Source organism: Amblyomma mixtum, chromosome 6 (genome assembly GCF_055824585.1).
Source record: "Amblyomma mixtum isolate Tamu chromosome 6, ASM5582458v1, whole genome shotgun sequence".
NCBI classification, from domain to species: domain Eukaryota; kingdom Metazoa; phylum Arthropoda; class Arachnida; order Ixodida; family Ixodidae; genus Amblyomma; species Amblyomma mixtum.
This window is the reverse complement of record NC_143017.1, coordinates 140,997,835-141,017,843: the sequence shown is the minus strand read 5'-3', so window position 1 is coordinate 141,017,843 and position 20,009 is coordinate 140,997,835. Positions and strand designations below refer to the sequence as shown.

The following is a 20,009-nucleotide window of genomic DNA, read 5'->3' as shown; positions in this document are numbered from 1 at the left end:
GTAGATTTAGGCTTCAGTTCCGACCGGCGCCAAATGCAGCCTTGCAAAGCCTTTTCCCACCTTTCTCAGTTATTTTGATTTCATTTTCATCCACGCTTTTTTTTCTCGGTACCAGCCTTCTCCCCTTTGTCGTGTAGCTCACGCACTATATAGCCCCCCTCCCTCCTCCTCTCCCTCGTATATACGGCAGCCCACAAAGGGGGTGAGAGGGTACGTCCCCTCAACTATAAGACTGCTTATGCCGCCTCCTGTGGATTTTCCTAGCAATCGTCGAATTCATTTTTTTTTTTTTCACTCCGTGATACGACTGCACTCGCGGTTCATATACTCAGACCACTTGCTTCTCGCGTGCTGGAGCTCCGATCCTCGTACGGCGTTGCTAAAGGCACCGTCTCTTCGAGCGGAGCACGAGCTCGGGAAGCAGTTATTGGCGTGCGTGCAATAAGAGGCTTGTTTGGAGGTTTCGATGAAGTAGTAGTGAACAGGGGAGAAGCTTTGGTCGTACGCCGTTGAAGTCCTTCAACATGAATAGCACGAAATGGATGTTTGTGTGCGCCTTGATCATATCTGGAGCGCTGACAGGTGAGAAGCGTCGCTGTTGTTGCTCTCGCGCCTACTCGATGCAGCAATGCTCACTATTCCTTTCAGAAAATCTACGCGCTGCTGTTGAAGCTATTCGAGGCATTCTGATGTAGTTACTGATGCGACATTCGAAGAGTCAGGTGCAATAATTGGTAATGGTTCTTTTCCAATTCATTTCTGCAGCCTCTTGGACGTTGGTCAGTGCTACCATTAATAATGAGGCTGGCGAACAGCTCTGCTTGAATCTATAGACGTTGATGCAATGACAAATAACGATCAGAAGTGAACGAGGAAAAGGATTAAACCGGAAAATAATTGCCACAAAATGCGGGCCAAGGTGTGAGCTTCGCTGTTGTGGCAAATTGGCTAATTAACGCTTTTTCACTTAGCCGTATTGCCTTTTTTTCCTGGGCAAACATGATGTGGGTAGCATGCGTAAATGGAATAATACTGTGCACTCGCATACGGTAAAATCCTGAATAGTCAGCTGCAGATCTGGCTACTACCACAACGCGTCCTTTTCGTGAGGCTAAGGGGTGTTTCTGTAACGTTGATGAACTTTGGCCATCGCACAGAAGCAGTATGTGTTCCTGAAAGTTATAATGCTGATCTCTCAACCTTGCTGCTTCTTGTGGCGAGTCGTGGCGCAGCAAGTAATTTTTTTTTTTACAATATTTGTGGTTTTTTACCATGGCGAGCAAGAGATGAGGCGCAATCAGGACAAAACAATTGGCAAATAAAAAATTTTGGTCCACATGTAATTACACAGAGCAGACTATTAACATGGGAACTTCTGTATGTTCATAAACATTTAGGGAATGAGGATCTGGTTGGCCAAATTGATTGAACTTCGTTTATTCAATTTGTATCGCTTTGTAGATCAAGTAGGCATCGACTCTTCGAGTCCTTCTATCTGGAAATAGCATTTAATCTTTCAATGTACGTGCAAACAAATGTATTTAGTAAGTAATGGTGCATTCTCGTTCATGTCACATATTTCACATCTGCACAATAGCTGTTTTATTTTAGTGGAGTGGCCAGTCACATTAATTGTCAGTATTTTAATAGAAATTATATATGTACTATCAGGGACAAAAGTGGTACACTACACGCGGCGGGAGCCGGAACAACGGAAAACTGCGTTGCAGCGCCATCTACAGGCGGCATCTGGGATCGAGACAGCCAATACGTGACCTTGATTATCAGCAGGCATTTCGCTTGGCTCGCTTCAATGTTTCGTGCTTTATCTCGCCAAAATGCCGCAGTTTTCCCCTGCACCGGCTCATGCCTCATGGAGTATACCACTTTTGTCTCCGATAGCACATAACAGCGAGAAACTGCGAGTAGTCATTCCACTTTCGAGCCTAGAGTAAGCAACAATGGCCGTACCGTCTTTGCCAACAGTAAACAGGCTGCCTTTACCGTTTTTTTTTTTGCTATGTCAGAAATTGTTTCTTGGCAGCTGATCAAAAATGTAAGCAAAAGTCACGAGAAACTGAAAAGACATAACGGTGAAAACATTTACTCCATTTCTTAATAACTGCTTTATTATTAATATTAAATGCAGTAAGTTTTTTCACCAGTATGCGTTTACAGTTTCTCTATTTTACGTTTCGGATACAGCCTGTCTTCTTGAAGACTGAGGCTACGTGGTTCTTCCTTCTCTTCTTAAAGGGCAACTGCGTAGGTTTTAGACATCGACGAGATTAAAGGGGTCGAACGCGTGAAACTTGCAAGTAAAGTATGCGGGGTACTTTCGGGCCAGCGGTGGGAATGGTTACGCAATCGCCGATTGGAATCGAGATGGCCATTAAGCTTCTCCGCAGCGCACAACTCCAGGGGGTTGGGTATCTGACGTCATCGAAGCTACCAGTATATTTCCAACGCATAAATGAAAAAAAAACGCCACCGAAGGCAAAGGCCTCTGAGGGTCGTTTGACAGCGTCCAACTAGGCACGGCAGGGTGTGGTTGGCGGCAGCCTAAAATATAAATTTTACCTTCCTTGAAGTCACACCAAACTTCTCCGCACTCCAGAAGTGTTATGAGGAGAAGCGTATAAATTAATCGTCGATTACTTTACTATTTTAAATGCTAAAACAAAAACACTTGGCATGCTTTCTCTGCAGTCTATATAGATTTTAATCCTTCAATAGTGCGGAATTCCCAAAAAGTGGTGTAGTTGCCCTTTAAGGCATTGGCGTCTGAAGAGACGTCTTACACAAACAACACAACAATCAAACAAAAGTCAGAGGAAATATGGGTCTGGGAGTACCACGGCAAAAAAGGAAAAAGTTGGAAAAGAATTATCCTTGTCGTCCGCCACAAGCGGCGATTGTGAGCGAGACAGACCCTGGCGGAACAACAGAAAAGATAAGTTTAGATCCAGGTAGAGAGTTCTGTCATCAGGAACTGATTAGGAGGTGAGTCAAGACAGCAACAGCACCACCGGTGGCATCAGTGACCGTGCGTTAATACTCGCGCTCTGTGTAGGTACACGAAAAAAGAAAGTTGTGTGGGGGTCACTATGAAGTCGTGTGGGGCGTTAAAGCGAAGATTCTCGGCTCCGCTTTCGCCGGAGAAGAGAAGAAGGTGGCGGAATATGAAGAGCATTGTGTGAACGGAGCGCTTTCATTCGGCTGGGAGGGAAGGTTTTTTTTTAAGCATGAAATGCTTTTAGCGCCCGTTGTCGGCAGTGTGGTGACGGCACGCCGAGACCGAGACCCATCATCCGGGTACTGAAATCCGCTCATCCGGGCACTGAATTCCACTCATTCGGGCTCTGAAACGAGAACATCCGGGCACCGTACGAGACTTTACGAGATTCAACGAGACTCTCTAAGCTCTCCTACGGGACCGGCATAGAAGCGCCGGTTGCTCTCCAAACGAGTCACAAAAAATAACTGCTGCCAGTGTCTTCTCAATGTTTATCAAGATATCAGTCGAGCTGTGCATTTGATAATGCACGGAATTATAATTTCCGATTTCTAATAACGCGTGCAAAAAGCACATACATGTCACAATACACTTCGTTGTCATACGTGATCTGTTCGGGGCTTTGAGAGAAGGCCGCTTAGAGAAAGAGGGGAGCTCCAGGGCGAGAAGGGCTTTCGGCTGAAAAACTGCTTTCGCGTGATCCCCAAGGATGGCGCTGCGGTCCTACACTCACGCATGTAAAAGACCGGCCGCAGGGCCTTCATGCCCTTTCCCCCTCTGGCAGGCAGATGTATACACGCTCGCTGAGTATTCGAAAGCGCTGCATACACATTCTTGTCAGGACTGCGTCTCGTCGTGTCCGCGTACGCTTCTGCATCGTCCTGGATTTCAATGCCGCCACCGTCACAGCTGCTTAAGCCGAGCAATGTTTCGAACGCGCTGCATATACATTCTTGTCAGGCCTGCGTCTCGTCGTGTCCGGGTACGCTTCTGCATCGTCCTGGATTTCAATGCCGCCACCGTCACAGCTGCTTAAGCCGAGCAATGGAGCCTGTGTTAGGCCCGTAAACATTTCATGTTTACTCTACTCTCGGTTACGGGAGAGGCATTTTTTTTTTTTAAAAGGCAACTGTCGACGAACGACAGAGGCGTGTCAAACAAGGACTGCGAATGATCAGCACTGGCTCTGCAAGGGGCGAATGCAGAACAATGCGCCTATGCTTTCATTATGCCGTGGGGGACTGTTCCAAACAGATAAATAAAGTACGGCTCACGCAGCTCCCGTTCCCGGGCATTGTTGAACTTAACCGTCAGGACTATGAACTCACATGAGTCTAATCAGCGTTTCTTCTCATTAATATGTTTCGGCAAAAGGAGTAGGGCGGGAATAGGACATGAGCGCTGTGGTTATTAAAGCGAACTTCATATTGACGTAAAATTTAAAGCGGTCGGTTCTCTTGAAAAAAAAGGTAATTGAAAGTAAGTTCGCCAGAAAGTCTTCCACAAGCATCCAAAAATAGAAATAAGCGCTGCCTACAGCGCTGTCGACGAGGCATCTCCAAAACAAAAAATGAGCCGACGCTGAGGCAACGATCGAATATCGAGAGTTAACATACGTAATATAGATTGTCGGTTCGAACCCCTGCCTCGAGCTAGACTCTAAGTTAACTAGTAAGTTTATGATGCACGAAACGTGAAATCCTATGCCACCACTCCAAACGATCTGCGATAAATGGTTGAGCCCCAGTGTTCATATGAAGATTCGTAAAGGCGTGCAAGCGGGGGAACTTAGGTCGCCGGTTCGAATCTATGCCTCAAGCTACATTCTAACTTAACTAGTAATTTTAGCGCTGCAAGAAACACTGAATCGTATGACACCATTTGTATCATTCTGCGGCAAACGCCTGGCCCATAGCGAAACAAAACTGCGCGAAGACGACGGGACAAAAGAAAGGCACGAATACACACATACAAAGCGCAGACTTCCAACTGACTTTATTTTGTAAAAGCAGGGTGTTTATAAAGGCAATCACAGCAAAATAGGAGACAAGCAGAAGCAACGTGCGAACGGCAATGACAGGGTAAACAAGACCACGTGTGAATTACGACGCATGAAAAGTTCGGATGTGTCCATCTAAGAACTTGATTTCCTGACATGAAAGAGATAAAGAAGGGGCGCTAACACACTTATCACCCCTTTTAGAGAGCAGGTCGCTTGTACTGTGAACCACTGTCGAAACGTCTCGTCACGCAGAATCATAGAGCGTTTACTGGATCAGCGATACGCGATAAAATTTTGTATAAAGCTTGGTAAAACGGGCAAAGAGACTCATGATATTATTAAGGAGGCCTATGGTGACGCGGCCATGGGTAGATCAGGTGTTTTCTGAGTGGCACAAGCTGTTTCGAGAAGGTCAGAAAAGAGTGGAAGACGACAACCACTTCGGACGCCCTTCGACTAGCAAGACCAACGAAAATGTGTTGCGAGTGAAACATTTACTGAACAGTGATTGTAGGGTGAGTATCAGAATGATTGCTGATGACTTGAGCATTCCTGAAACCCAATTTTTTGAGATCGTGACAGAAAAATTAGCCATGAGGAAAGTGTGCGCGAAGTTGTTGCCAGGAGTATTGTCAGAGGAGCAAAAGGCCAACCGGAAAGTGATCTTCATCATGTGAATGAGGACCGCGATTTTTTGCCCAGCACAAGGCGGCAACGCTGCCGCAGGCCCTCTACAGCCCCGACTTGGCCCCGCCAGACTTTTTTCTTTTCCCGAGAATAAAATCGACGCTCAAAGGGAAACATCACGGATCGGTAGAGGCGGTTCAACAGGCCATGACGAGGGAGCTAAACAGCATTCCGTTCCAGGCGTTCCTGGAGGCGTAGGAAAACTGGAAAACTCATGGGCAGCAGCGCGTACGTGCGGAAGGGTGCTACTTTGAAAAATTTTAATCGTTTGTGTTGTTCTCTTGAATAAATTTTATTTAAAAAAATCAATCCTACTACTTTCACAACAGAACCTGTATGTACCGTTATTTGGTTGTTCTTTGACCGCTCTCCTTGGCCCTTGAGCTGTTTTTTTTTTTAATGAATAGACAGATAAAAGAGTAATGAACGTCGAGTTTGATGGCGTTGAGGGAAGAACCGTGGTAGATTCATCCCGCACAACTTCTGCCGTAAACCAGCGTCGACACAAGAACTCCCATCATTTTTCCTTGCGCCGGGTCGAAGAAACAACAGTGACAACGGCTTCAAAGCTCCCGTTCCTCCAGTCCCCATTGAAACAATAGCTTCACCCATAACCACGCCTACCTGAATACGATGTCGTTGATGACATATATTTTTCATTAGCCAGGTGAGAATCCTGATCACATTCGCTTATTCAGGCTGTCCAGTAAAGGTTCTACAGTCTGTGCGGCGTTATACTTAACTGAACGCGCCGCACTCACTCCCAGGTGCCCTTCGCGCAGCTATCGCTGTGGCACGTTAGGTGTTCGAAATAAAAATATGGCCACTGTTGCGACCAGTGATCTCTCCATCAACATCATCGTAATCAGACCGGTTGTGTTAGCAAAGTAACATTCACTCCCATCACCTCCAATGAGTCCTGTCCTGTACCACCTGCAGCCAACCTATCTGAAAATTTTTTCTTATCTCATTTCCCCCTGACGCCCTCTCACCGCTGCTTCGTTTTTGCGATCTTTGTATTAACTTCGGTACCATAGGAAACACCGGTTCTCTGTTCTCTACCTACTCAGCCTCAGATGAAGCTTACTATCATTCATCTGCACGCAGTTTGAACAGTGAAAAATGCGAGGCATGCTCAGGATGCAAGCTCTAATCACTTTGCTCCGTGTCTACCGCGTAGAAGTCGGCGACACTTGTCAAGGCACTAGCGATTTCTTTGTACCCAGGAATACTCGAGGCGAAGCGCGTCAGAAGGTCGTCGGAGCAGGACAACCCGACAGACCAGCGGCTCAAGAACAAGTGCTGGCTGAAGCCCAACCAGCAGCACTGCAAAGACTACGAGCCACGGTGGTACTACGACACGACCTACCTGCTCTGCAAGCAGTACCTGTACGGCGGCTGCGGAGGGGAGGATTCCAATGCGTTCAAGTCCCACGAGCAGTGCATGAAAACCTGCGCGTTTGAGGTGAGATGCCGCAATAAAAAAATTCAGGGGGCTTAGCTTTGGTTAAGCCTGGTAGGTTGCGAAAGGAAAAGCGCAACGCCTCCAACTGAAGGAACGCAGTGCGCCGCGTGTACAAGTCACGCGTGGCTACCGGCCGCCGCTATGCGACGACTGAAAGTGTCTTGGAACGCAGTGCGCCGCGTCTACAGGTCACGCGTGGCTACCGGCCGCCGCTGCGCGACGACTCAACGCGTCTTCGGTAATTTTTTTAATATTTTGTTTTTGATGTTATTGCTAATTAGAGAAAGAAAACATAATCTACAGCTGGTATGACATCACAACGGTAGTAGCGCCACAGGTGCGCGGCGTAACTGCAGCCGGGCTATCTGAAGGAGCGAGTTGGTCGCCCATATTCACTCCGCTGAAGGTCAAGCGTAACTGCGGCCGGGCCACGCGAAAGCTTGAAAGTGCGAGTAGCATTGCTTTCGCAAAAATTACCGCCTGAACTAGGCTGCGGCTTAGTAAAGCATGCGGCGAGAGCCGCCATTGGTCGAGCGTGACGAACGTCTATCGCATCACCCATAGTACTGCAGCGGCTGCAGCGCCACAGGCATTTTACTCCGTCTTGCTGTGGCTTAACGTGGCGCCACCGCAGCAACCTCTGGGAGTCGCCCTTACTTCTGGCTTTCTGTGTTTTGCTACTTTCACCGCAGCTTTAGATTCAGTTCTCTGTTCTCTTCTTTTTGTTTTAATGTGATCGCATTAAAAATCTCATCGTAAAAATAATGCGCCGTCGGTCACAACATGCGCCTATCGGCTGTAAGGAAAAGACGTCTTCAGACCGGGCCATTTCCATTCGTCTGAGGAAAGTGACGTTAGCAGACCGGAGATGACGTCTCTTTCGGCAAAGATATCAACAGCTTCGAATGCTATCGCACTGCGAGCACATTTTGTAATTAGGAATGACCTTGACGACTGCTCAGGGTGAGCTCTATATAATGCCTCTCGCCGTAAAAAAAGAAGACAGCCTAGCCAGCACAAGAATATTTAGATACGCAGTAACATGCTGTCAACCATGTTCGGCAGCAGAACCTAACACAAGAGAAAATGTCATACCAGCAATGTAAATCATGACAGTGGTTTTCGCGTTCCATCCTGTCTTTATCGTAACCACCCATAAACCTTTCTTATGCCCGTTTCGCCAGTGTTAAGTAGCAAATAAACCTCTATCAGCCCTACTCAGTACAGATAAAGTACGAACGAAATGATACTCTGCATCGTACACGTCTTGCGAGTGCTTATTGAAGGTCGCACTTTCATGGATGCCGTCCGAAAAGGTAAAAAAAAATTCAAGTGGTGCGCTCCGGCAAACACTAAGCCTGAGATGTGCCGCAACGCATTATTTCAGTATGCAGCGCTTGAACCTCGCCCCCCCCCCCCCCCCCCCCCGCCTCGCCCATCGTTTCTGAAACATAACGAAGCAGTTGAAGTAATATCATTATAGTAGGATTTTTTTTCGTTCTCACTAACACAGCCAGGTTAACCTTTGAAAGGCGCTGAGGGTTTCGACAAGAAGTCTTGTTGAGGCTAGAGACTTGGCGGCAGGGATAAAGAGTTGTATAAACTATTTTTTGCTTCTACTTGAGGTTTTCGTGTCTACAAGTATCTTTGCAGTTGCAGTTTTATGATATGGCAATGTGTATAGTAGCTTAATTAGTACTCTGAGTGGTCATGAACGAGTGCTAGAGTCCAGTACTTGCAAGCTTGTAGTGTAGCTGGTTTCATGCAACCGTGGTGTGAAAAAGCTTGCGTACGAGCACTCACAAAAACCAAGGAAGGCCTGTTTACTCACTGAGAACAAGGTCAGTCGTGCAGCATTTTTTCGAAATTGCTATCACTCAGTGCTTCTATTTTTAGGCGATGTCTTATTCATGGATGCCGTGAAGTAGTGTTTGTTTCAGCAACCAGACGAACTTAACTAACACACACAATTCAGTGGCTTTGCCTTTGAAAGGGAGCCTGGGTACAACCGAGGAAGCTTTTGGCTGCTGAGACAATAATGCACGTGAACAGTGATTGCGTACTTGCCACATGCATCGCGCAGCCATAGCGCCAATAAATAAATAAATAAATAAATAAATAAATAAATAAATAAATAAATAAATAAATAAATAAATAAATAAATAAATAAATAAATAAATAAATAAATAAATAAATAAATAAATAAATAAATAAATAAATAAATAAATAAATAAATAAATAAATAAATAAATAAAAGTTTATTCAAGAGCACGATTGATAATGGTTGAACCGATACAACACCGTGAAACTTCATTACTTTTCTTGTTTCGCAGAACCCTTGCGTGCTTGCCACTGACAGGCATAAATATGAAAGATTAGTAGTTTGAACAGCAATGAGTGCATTGTAATCGTGTACATCATTCGTGGATAAAAATTTTGAATATTGGAAATCCGTAAGGTACTGGTATAGGAATATTGAAGGTAATGGTCCATTCTTTCGATATGTAGCAAAATCGTTCTTTGGTAGTGTTTCCATCGCTCGCATCGAGCAGTTAAGGCTGCCATATAAAACCACTGAGCGTTTTTGACGAGAGCAATAGCTGTAATAGCAAGAAAAATTCTAAACCTGCCGACGGGAGATGTGCAGATATATTGATTGTTATAGTGAAATCTTACAATATATGAAAAATTACTTTCAAAAACTCTTTCCCTTTAAAAAATCGCTTTGTCCAGAATTGTTATGTATGTGATTTGCGGTCTTTTTTAGCTTACTTACCCCTGTAATATGCGCGCCATGTTGTCTACTACGGGATCCTCGTCGTATTTCCAAGGCTTAAAGATAGTGCAACGCCAGTCACGCCTATCGACGTCTGTTTAATTTCTTCTGCAAAGTCTTATTTCATCTATCTTCACTATGATAACAGTTTCAGTAATCATCTACTTTGAGCTTATCATTAGTCTTGGGTCAAAATACGGCAAAGTAGAAATAAGTTTGCATCAGTTACCCGATACGGTTCGTTGTATCATTGTAAGTATCGATTTGGGAAGAAACGGCGAAGCACGAACGTGGTCTTCCCGTATGCGCAAGATATATCACAAGATACAATTACAAACGTCGGCGTTCGATAATGGCAAGAGACATGGCGGCATGCCATTGGAAGACCGACGTACGAACACCACTGACTAACTTTAGTCGTGTTAGAATGGCAGTGCACAATGTCTTCAATTTGACGCAGTGCTGGTTACGGCGGTAGCTGGCGTCCAGTATCTATTACTGTAAAATATATAGCAAATGGCACAGGCTTTTTTCGTCGAATCAGACGTGAAACCATTCCAATCATACGCTAGGTACACATACACTAATACAAGAACGACAAAGTCTTTATTAGCGTTCCGGCTCGATGTTTATGATTTCGGTTTTGTATTTTGTGTTTTGTTTTTCTTTTCATTCTAGGTTCCTGAACATGCAAGAAGGTCTGGTGGCAAAGGCGGCCAACAGCCAGCAAAACATGGTGGCTGAGGCACCAGTTAGAGTGCAAAACATAGTGGCGGTGGTAAGCAGAACGAGCGAAATAAATGCTATTTTTTTTCTTTTTGACAATGTTTTGACATCACAGTTACAATGCCTTTCCTTTCCGATGCCTGGTCACCGCCATATTACTTTGCTGGTGGCGTCCCGTATGAGCCAAACTTAAAATCCCAAACCGGCGCCATCTTGGGCTGTGCGTACAGCGTTGGTTGGCTGCTTTGCGGTGCTTGTGAACGCTGCAGGGTAGGCTGGTGTTTTGCGATGTTCCTGAACTGAGAATATTGATGGTGTTTTGTAAGTGGGCCAACAAACCACGTCATCCGAGAAAGAGATCGGCACTGCCGTATATATGGAGGAAGCGGTTGCAAGCAGTAGTACTTTGCACCCAGAACGACACCGGAGAGCCGAGCTCCGCTTACTACCCAGATGTCTGTTTTATGATTTCTGAAGCACATATTTCGAGTTATGAATTGCAACTGCAATTGCAAACGGGGACACTGGCGCGCAGCGAAGGAAACGCATGTGCAGGTATATCGCTCAAGTGGTGCAGTTGCACTACGGTTTTTGGTTTTGTTTGGTTTTGTGGGGTTTAACGTCCCAAAGCGACTAAGGCCATGAGAGACGCCGTAGTGAAGGGCTCCGGAAATTTCGACCACCTGGGGTTCTTTAACGTGCACTGACATCGCACAGTACACGGGCCTCTAGAAATTCTCCTCCAAAGAAATTCTAGCCGCCGCAGCCGGGATCGAACCCGCGTCTTTTGGGTCAGCAGCCGAGCACCATAGCCACTGAGCCACCGCGGCGGCGCAGTTGCACTACCACTCGCCGCAGTACTCCTGCATCGCGCAGTGCATCCTGCTTCATATATGGTGACTGCTGCGACTTAGAAATGAGCTATCCGAATATCACACAAAAGAATCGATGTTAAGCAGATCACGTCAAATGAGTATCATTACCTGTTGTTTTTGAGGTTTGACGTCTCGCCTTGGTGGACGTAAAACTATATATCGTTTTTTTCACCTCATGAGCTATGCACTAGCCTTATGTCACGACTATGGCTATGGCCATGGCTGGATTGTCAGTATTGGGCTTCTGATTTGTATTATCCATTTCGGGGTATTGAATGTGCGCTGTCGGGCATTTCTGCATCTCTTACTAATTGAAGTTGGTGATCGCGCTGAACGCCAGCTGTACAAGGTCTCCCATTTAGCGGATGTTTTTGAGAAGCGAGCATCGAGAGTAGGTACCGAAGTCAGGTTACGAATGTTTGAGTGTACTGTGGGAACAATAACTAGTGCCGAGGTGTTGCGCGTGTTGTGTGGTCTAGAGAGTTATCGCTACATTCACTGCACTATCCTCCTTATTTAATTCTTTTTTTTCTAGATGGCTCGTCATACACCCGTTCGCTCAAAGTCGTCGAATTGGTGGATAGCGTCAACGAGTGGCCAGAAGTTTGCCGTGCTCATATTGCGCCCACATTGCTATTGCAACGTACAAACCCACTTTGAGTTTTCGGACCTGCCCAAAATGTGTTTCATACTATAAATAACCAGGTCAAATTTAACACAAAACGGAGTTACATTTGCCATCGCTGTTACCACATGGTATCAGTAAATTCACGGCATCGATAACAACTTGTTAAATAATGCCCGACGCGATGAAAGTAGAAAAATCACTTGCCCTGTGCTTGTATCCCAGGTTCAACTTCGTCGCCAGGTTTTCTTCTATGAGCCTGCCATCCACGAAATGGTTGAACATAACCGACAGTTCTTACAATTGGTACGAGTACGAATGCTTTCCTGTTTACGCAAGACGTCTATTGGCAATTTTCTTCTCGGTCGGCGCGGATGAGGTTTAGTAAAAACGTGTCTCAACCCCATTGTGACTGTCATTGTATGTTTCTCGCAAGCGCTCTCGGCGATCTGCTTTAAGTTTCTTTGATTATATGTGCAGTCCACGATGAAGCAGTGCTTTCCCGACTACCTTCTCAGTGAGAAAGGCATTGACAAAGGGATATAAATCTCTTAAACGGCCCTCCCCAACGACATCGATTTTTCTATTTCTTCTTGCATGCCCACCTTCCGCCCTTCCCTCACAGCGCAGCTAAGGTGTTCATTGAGAAATTAGATACTGCGGCCTTTCCTTTCCTGACAAGAAAATAGACTCTCGGTGGGCTTCGCTCGAGCAACCGTTAAGTTTTACCCGCAGCGGTGGCTCAGTGGTTAGATTGCTGGGTTACTCCCACCTTCCACCCTTTCATCACGGCGTGGCTGACGTGTCCACCAGAAGTGAAAACGTAACTGGGACTTTCAATTCTTCATAACCATTTTTTTGTCTGAGTGCTGGATACAGTCACTGCTTCATCGCATCCGACAGAGTGGTCAGGGCGGACCCGTAACGCTGCGGTTCTAACTTTGCGCATTCGGTTAAGCACAAAATAATAATACTCGCCAAGCAACTTGGGCCTGAGGTGTAAATAAGGGGTGCGCGCGTTGCGCATACTTAAGTTTAAGGAAAATGTTAGTAAATCGAGATTCTTGGCCCAAAATAACGTACCACAAACGCACGCACGCGCACGCCCACACGCACGCGCCCACACACGCGCTGTACGCAGGCACAAATTGATGATTTTTCATATTACTTACGAAGTAAAGTAGAGTAAAGTAGAGTGCAAGGATATTTTTCGCTGAAATGGAGCTTTACCTTTACAGATATATTTTAATAGCCGTGCCAAATGGGCAGTCTGAAGTCTCATCGAGTCAGTGGCCATCAAAATTTTTGAGATGCATCCAAATGCGCCCCTGCTGCACAGCAAATTTCAATGATCATTCAGTACTGAGTATGCATTTCAGCAAATGGCGCAGGGCGCAGTGTCATGCAGCAAAGCGCGAAGGGAAGCAGGAAACAACACGTGGCATATTGAAGTAAGTCACAGTTTAAAATGTTATTTTCTCGGGAAAAACTATTCGAATCCTCAAAGTTTGCATCATTGATGGACAGCGATAGCGGAGCGACGATCGGCGACCGTGCGGACTTCGTTTCAGGAGCGTTCGTTTTCCACTGTTGAAGCTGCCACGAATGAGTGATCCTCCAGGCTGTCTCTATCGTGTTCATATCTGCTATCGCTGCATCTTTTATGGCGCACATCTCGTTCTCGGTAGTCGTAAGGAATGCAATAAGAGGCGAAAGCAATAGAAACGTAGGGGCATGGCACCCAGCGAGATTGATATCGGCTTCGTTTTGACTACTGTATAAAAATTATAATTAGAACAAAAAAAATGTGTTTATTTCGAGTTTTTATGTCTTGCCTTTTTAGCGTGCAGTGAATGCGAGGCTGTTCTCCTGAGCTGTGGATATTCCAGTGGCCATTCACGAGCTTCGATTAAGTCGGTATTTATCGAGTTCAATAGCCATTGAAAACCGTTGTGTGGTACTGGTAGACTTTCATGGAGTTCGGTAACAGTTGACTCGGGGGTGTAACAAAGGTAAAGGTTACGCTTTGCAACACCGTGTAAATCACCAATAAGAATTCGTAGAAGGCGCCATTGATGAAACTGAATATCCCAAAGAGGTATCCACCTACTGCAGATTGAATACAAAAAACTGCACGAGAAGTGACGAAGCTTTTTATTCGGCAACTGTTTATTCAATATGTCCGCTACACAAGCTCTTAGTGGCTTATTTGGTAGCCCCAGAGACAATTTTACAGGTATATCTTAAAACAAAGTTCAAAATTGAAGCCCTTTCAATACAGAAGCTACAACACAGAGTTGGGTCTCTGCTGGCTCCAGTGGACCATGCAAACGTGGACCGTGCCTCCTTCCACAGATTCCGCAGAGCGCTCCACTTGGAGGTGGCTCCTTGGTTTTTGTAAAGGCAAATCCATCGAGGCTTTTCCGAGTAATGAAGCATGCATTACTCCATGCAGTGACTAGGACAGGTTAGGAAAAGTTGCGAAAAATGTGACCGGGTTATAGTAGTTGGACATTCAGTACACTGCCCCGCAATATGTATGCATTGCAGAGGCAGTTGCGACCGCAGAAAACAAAGCAAGGGTCGAAGTCGCAATGCTGCTCGCAAGTAAATCGGTACGTGGCTATCACACTTCACATCGCCAAAACTAACAGCGTAGAGTGCGACAGCCGAGGTCTCCGCCAATCACGGACAACTCCAACGAGTGAAGAACCTTCCGAATTCGGATTCCGATCTGAATAGCTGTCTCATCAGTGCCAAATAGTTTTGAGAGACTTAGCGGACAAAATCAGCTTGTACTCTGACAGTCAAATCTGAAAGCGCCTTGGTCGAGCATGTTGACGCGAAAACTTTTGCAGTGGCGTAGTCAAAGTGAAATCAGTAAACGCTGGATTTCTCCCTACTGCTCTGATGATAGAAACAGTGATACCCCGCCATTTTTTCCCTGATGATTGATTCACAGCACTTGTTGGGTCTGCTTGATACAAAGAGTGTCGTGTCTACTTCACGTCCTTGGCATTCGCACTAAAGCAAAATTTATGGGCGGCATGCTCGCTGACTGCCTACATGTATTTTGAGAGTCCTTTTTTTTTTGTAGTAACACTCTAGCTTGTTCATTTTGAATCAAGAGGTTGCATTAACCAGATATCTTTACTTGATGCCTGCAAGAAGTTATTTGAGTGCTTAAAAAGCAAACCAAACCAGGGTTGTAGCCTGAAAATAGCGGAAGTATCTCCTTTTCTTAACATAGAGCTATTTCACTCCCCGCTATAGACATACAGCAAAAGTTTCAGGAGGTTTCCACTAAAGCCTCGTTTTGCTACGTATTCAGGAAGCAGAGGGGACGCGTGTACTTTTAACTAACTCCACGATGCTTGCGAAGTAAGTTTTTTTGCTTCTCTTTAGCCATACGACAAGGGAGGCTGTTAGGAATCTCTTAGGCAGTATTTTGCAGCGCGCCCTGCGCGTTGTGAAAGCAAAGGCAACAGTAGTTCTAGGAAACCGACTTCTCTAAAGGTGGTTTTCTGAACTGCCAATGGCAATTGATTTTCTTAAGCCTTTTTTTTTTGTCCACTCCTTCACCGCTCCGACGACTTTCTCGGGTAAACATGAAGTATAGCAGCGAACATTAAACCCAACAGTGAGTACAACTGTAGTTGGCATTCGTGGCTGTCACTATAACAAATAATGGCGTAACGTGTTCCCCCTGTCTTTTTTTCTCATAAGGAAGTCGTGTGTTTCCCTCAACTTAGTGGATTCTAGAGGTGCGGGTGCCGGCTGTCTGTAAATTCATTTGTACTGTCGCACTGCGCTGAAGCATACTTTCTCTGTAAGAAACGCATCAACGGAGAAAGCTCGTTAAAAGTGAATTGCTTTGACGGCCTTTGAATTCGGGCAATATACTGCCGAGTGCTTTCCTAAAAGTCTTAATTGCGGCAGTCTGTACTCCACTTGTTCTGGCGTCAGTTTCCTCTACAGCCGACATTTCTTATTTTTTTTCACAAATTCGGATCAGCGACATTTATAATTTTTTTCAGTATGTCGGTTCAGTTTCCTTCAACTCCCAAGTTCCGTGCTTTTTTCTTGCTATTTGTGGAGACTAAGGAACCATAGCTATTAGATCTTGACGCTGTCAAGCAATGCCTGCATCGTTCAGAGAGAGGCGTTATTTCTGCACGCTCGTGTGTGTGTCGTTTCTTCGTGTGTCCGTGTTTCGTCGCGCTGTTTCTTCCTTTAAATGTATTACCAACTAGCCCGGAACCTTGCTCTTCTGAACTTTCTGCACGTGCTTTTGAGCCACTAGCATACTGCACGCTTCATCGATGCTGTTCCTTAGTTCATTACCAAGTAATCATCAAGTAGCGTCTTTATTCTGCCAGCTATATTTGTGCAAACGCTCCGGAAAAGGAAAATTAGGCACATAAGAAGCTTGGAATAATTTCTAAGTTTATAGAAACATCCTGAGTGCACGAGCTAGTTCTAAAATAACGTCTGGTAGCAAGCACCTGGGCCATTTCTGTCAAGATGTGTAGGCGTTTGCTGGGTCGCTTGTGTGGGAAAAAAAAACTGGCTTTTGTGCGAAATATTTGCACAAAACACTTTTGATATGGATGGTTGCCCTCTGACTCCCTCATATATGAATGCAAAGGGGGAGAAAAAATGTTATTTCTGCCTTCTGGAATGTTAAATGGGAGTAGAGGTGAGGAACCCTGCACGTGGGTATGCCCTTCAGCCACTACCCGGGGTATAATTTACAGGCAGGACTCATCCGAAAAAGTGGAGCGAAAAAACTCATGGAGGAATATAACGCTCATATCTTGATAAATTTTTACTTATCAAAGAATAACTGTGGGTTATGAATCTCGTCACAGTGGAGCACTCGTCTCAGCTTAGACGAGCTGAGTGGTTTTGCAGCGTACACGAAGCTCACAAGCCATTTGACATACTTGCTCCAAAGAAAAGTGGCTTCAGTGTCATTGTTGCTTAGACAGATATTTGGTGCTAATTAAATTTAATGTAGCACCTGGTCGCATACATTCGGTAGCCGCTCTGGCGATCCAACTGTGTACACTCACTGGTTGCAAGTCAAAGTCGGCTGCATTACCCTTACAAAAGTCACCCTTTGGTGGCGTGAACCTAGAAGACATTCAAAACGACACTGAAACACCCGCACAAAACCAGAAAGATGAGAAAAAAATGGCAATGTGCTTGCATAGAAAACCATTTATTTTGGTGTGCTCAGCCTGTTGTTTGGTCAAAGCGCGCGCGTCGCCTGCGGCAGTGCATATTGTATTGGCGTTGCTTCGAGCGTGCAACACCTAAGCTCAGCCGCAAACTCTGCGGCATTGTCGAAGAGAGTTGAATCTGTTCGCGTTGCCTCCGCATCCGCCGTAGATAAACGGGAGGCATCTCCGGGAGGCACTGTCGAAGTAGAAGGCGCGGAAGGAGGCGTAGCAGTGTCCCGGGTCGGCAGGAAGGAAGCACTGGCCTTGAGCATTGGTGCCTGCCGAGGGACGTAAAGAAAGTTAGGCACACCGGTTGTTCAAGCCATTGTCTGCAGCATAAGAGCGTAAATGAAAGGCTTCTTTAAGAGCTTCGCTGCGCCAGGGCTCTGTGAAAGGGTTGAAACCTTGACCGAATCACTGATATGACTCGCGCACTCTGTAGAACTTGAGACCACCTCATTTATTCCTGGTTTCCTGCCGTTGAGGTTTTCGTTAATCTATGACGAATACTTCTTAAGCCCATGGTGCATTTATTCAAGGTTTACGATGCATTAAAACGACTCTTCTAGTCCAAACTTTCTTGCAGACCGTTTTTTCGTAGCATCTTTTCAACAAACGCTATGCCAGTCTTTTAGACATACCGCAAAACAACGGCAAAACAATTATATGATAAACTTTCGCTGAAACAAAGAAAATATCAGTGTAAGACTCGTCAATTACTCGAGCAAACAGCTTCCATCAACATTCTGAAAGAGAGAAGTAACAACAAGACCGAGAAAATGGGGCACTGCAAGCCTATAGAAATGGCTGCCGAACCTATACATCATCTGATTCAGCCTTCTTCATACGCCGGGCTTATGTTTATATTCCGGCAATAAAATCCTCCCAGTAGGCGATAGTTCAGGTCTGTTAATAAGCTAAGTCCTCTCAAAAGATTTTGGCGCTATGTATGCCATCCAGGCAGATACGAATGTAGAGACTTAACCCCTAAATTAATACAAATTTATGTGCATTACTGCAAGAGCAATCGAAACAACAAACTTAGCATTTGTTTCAGTTGCCTCATTGGCTAGAAGCGTTACGCTTCATGTCCTTGGTGTTTTATTATTTACTTCGTTATTCAACGGTTATTTTGCGTTTCATGAAATGCAATTATTTCTGTTTTCTATTGATATATTTATCCTTTCGTAAGCATTGCCAGCGCTGCTGTGAACGTACCCCTGTATTTGCACCTTTAAGTGGTGTCGAGAGCTCTGTCAGGCAGTCTTCTCTGCCTTCAGCTCTTAGCTCCAGGATATGTGACAATACAAAAAAAAAATTCCAATTCCAATAAAAGAAAAAAAAAACAGGTGACGCAGTAACAGCTTGAAATAGATCTTTTTTTTTTTTATCTTGAACATGCACTATCGCGTTGCACAAATGTTTAGACACCCTAAAATTGTCAATGTTTCAATAACTTTGCGTGCATCACTCATCGGAAGGTTAATAAAGGAACACTAGTGCCGATTTTATATCCTGAGGACTTGTGTTGATAATTTTTATCTAAAAAAGTTTTAATGCAAAATCTCATCAAGAATAAATATATAATGGCTGACTGATGAAACAAACTGCTGCACAAGTTCATCAAGAATTTACGGTGTCAGTCAGAAGTCAGTGAAAACATCATTTAGGCTTTATGAACCCTGATGCAAAAACACGATAGATGCTACCTTTCTGATTAATATCTGATAACTCGCAGCGGGGTGTAGCAATGATATCAGAAATTCCGTACTAACTTTTGTAAGCGATGTGTTAATAAATGACCGCTTAGAGAACTCTGCATGCGAATCCATTCGAATTTTAATTATGCTCAGCATATTTCGGGAAGACAGGTGGTTTACCTCCGAGGTGATGTTAATCATGCCTCCAGGAAGGCATAACGAACACCAGGCGCTCATTCACCATAGGCGGTGGTTCGCGCAAATGCCTTCGTTTGAAAAACGTCCTCCTAGCCTGTTGAGTCTTAACTGCCACAGACGTCGTCCGATCTAAGTTAACTTATTCACAGTCTCACGTCTGCTTTCTGCGTTACCGTCACGCTCCTGAGAACTACTTAACACCCTCTATTTCGTCCTGCGAGCACTATAAGGTTCCTTTGAGAGACTAGCGGTGCTGCATTATAAAAAAATGCAACCTTCTTTTCAGCGACGACATATAAAGATGCTATGAAGATAAACAATGCTCCCTCGAAGCACAACTAATACAATACATAAAGTACAAGGTAAATAATCGAAGTTACGCAGACCTACCTGCTATGACAATAGCCAGCAGCAAGGCGACTACCACAAGCGAACGACGCATCTTGCGAACGGGAGGTGCCGGTGAGTGCGTTTCTCACGAGTGAGGATTCTGGGCAGCCTTGAGTCGGTCAAATACGCGCGCGGCGGCGTCCCAACCGGCAGCAACGGCACCTTCGAGATTCCGGTTTCCTGGGCGCGTTGCGGCGCACGTGTGGACGGTTGGAGCTGGCATCATCCGGGACTCGATCTGGTGCAGGCGCGAATCCTCGCTGCGAAGCGTTCGCATTGCCTTCTCCTTGCCAGTGGGTTTCCCAGCAGAGTTCCACCTACCAG

General features: G+C 45.3%; 2 protein-coding genes across 2 annotated transcripts; one reads left to right on the top strand and one right to left on the bottom strand.

The window, feature by feature from the left end:
* Positions 1–524: 524 nt before the first annotated feature.
* LOC149340616 (kunitz-type serine protease inhibitor-like) lies at positions 525–10,690 on the top strand. Its single transcript, XM_089551306.1, has 3 exons — positions 525–582; positions 6,932–7,170; positions 10,625–10,690. The coding sequence occupies exons 1-3, from the start codon at positions 525–527 to the stop codon at positions 10,688–10,690; spliced, it is 363 nt and encodes a 120-aa protein (XP_089407432.1).
* Positions 10,691–17,377: 6,687 nt separating this feature from the next.
* On the bottom strand, positions 17,378–20,009 carry LOC149340615 (kunitz-type serine protease inhibitor 2-like). Its single transcript, XM_089551305.1, has 2 exons — positions 19,686–20,009; positions 17,378–17,675 (listed from the first exon to the last, which is right to left on the bottom strand). The coding sequence occupies exons 1-2, from the start codon at positions 19,735–19,737 to the stop codon at positions 17,497–17,499; spliced, it is 231 nt and encodes a 76-aa protein (XP_089407431.1). The 5' UTR covers positions 19,738–20,009; the 3' UTR covers positions 17,378–17,496.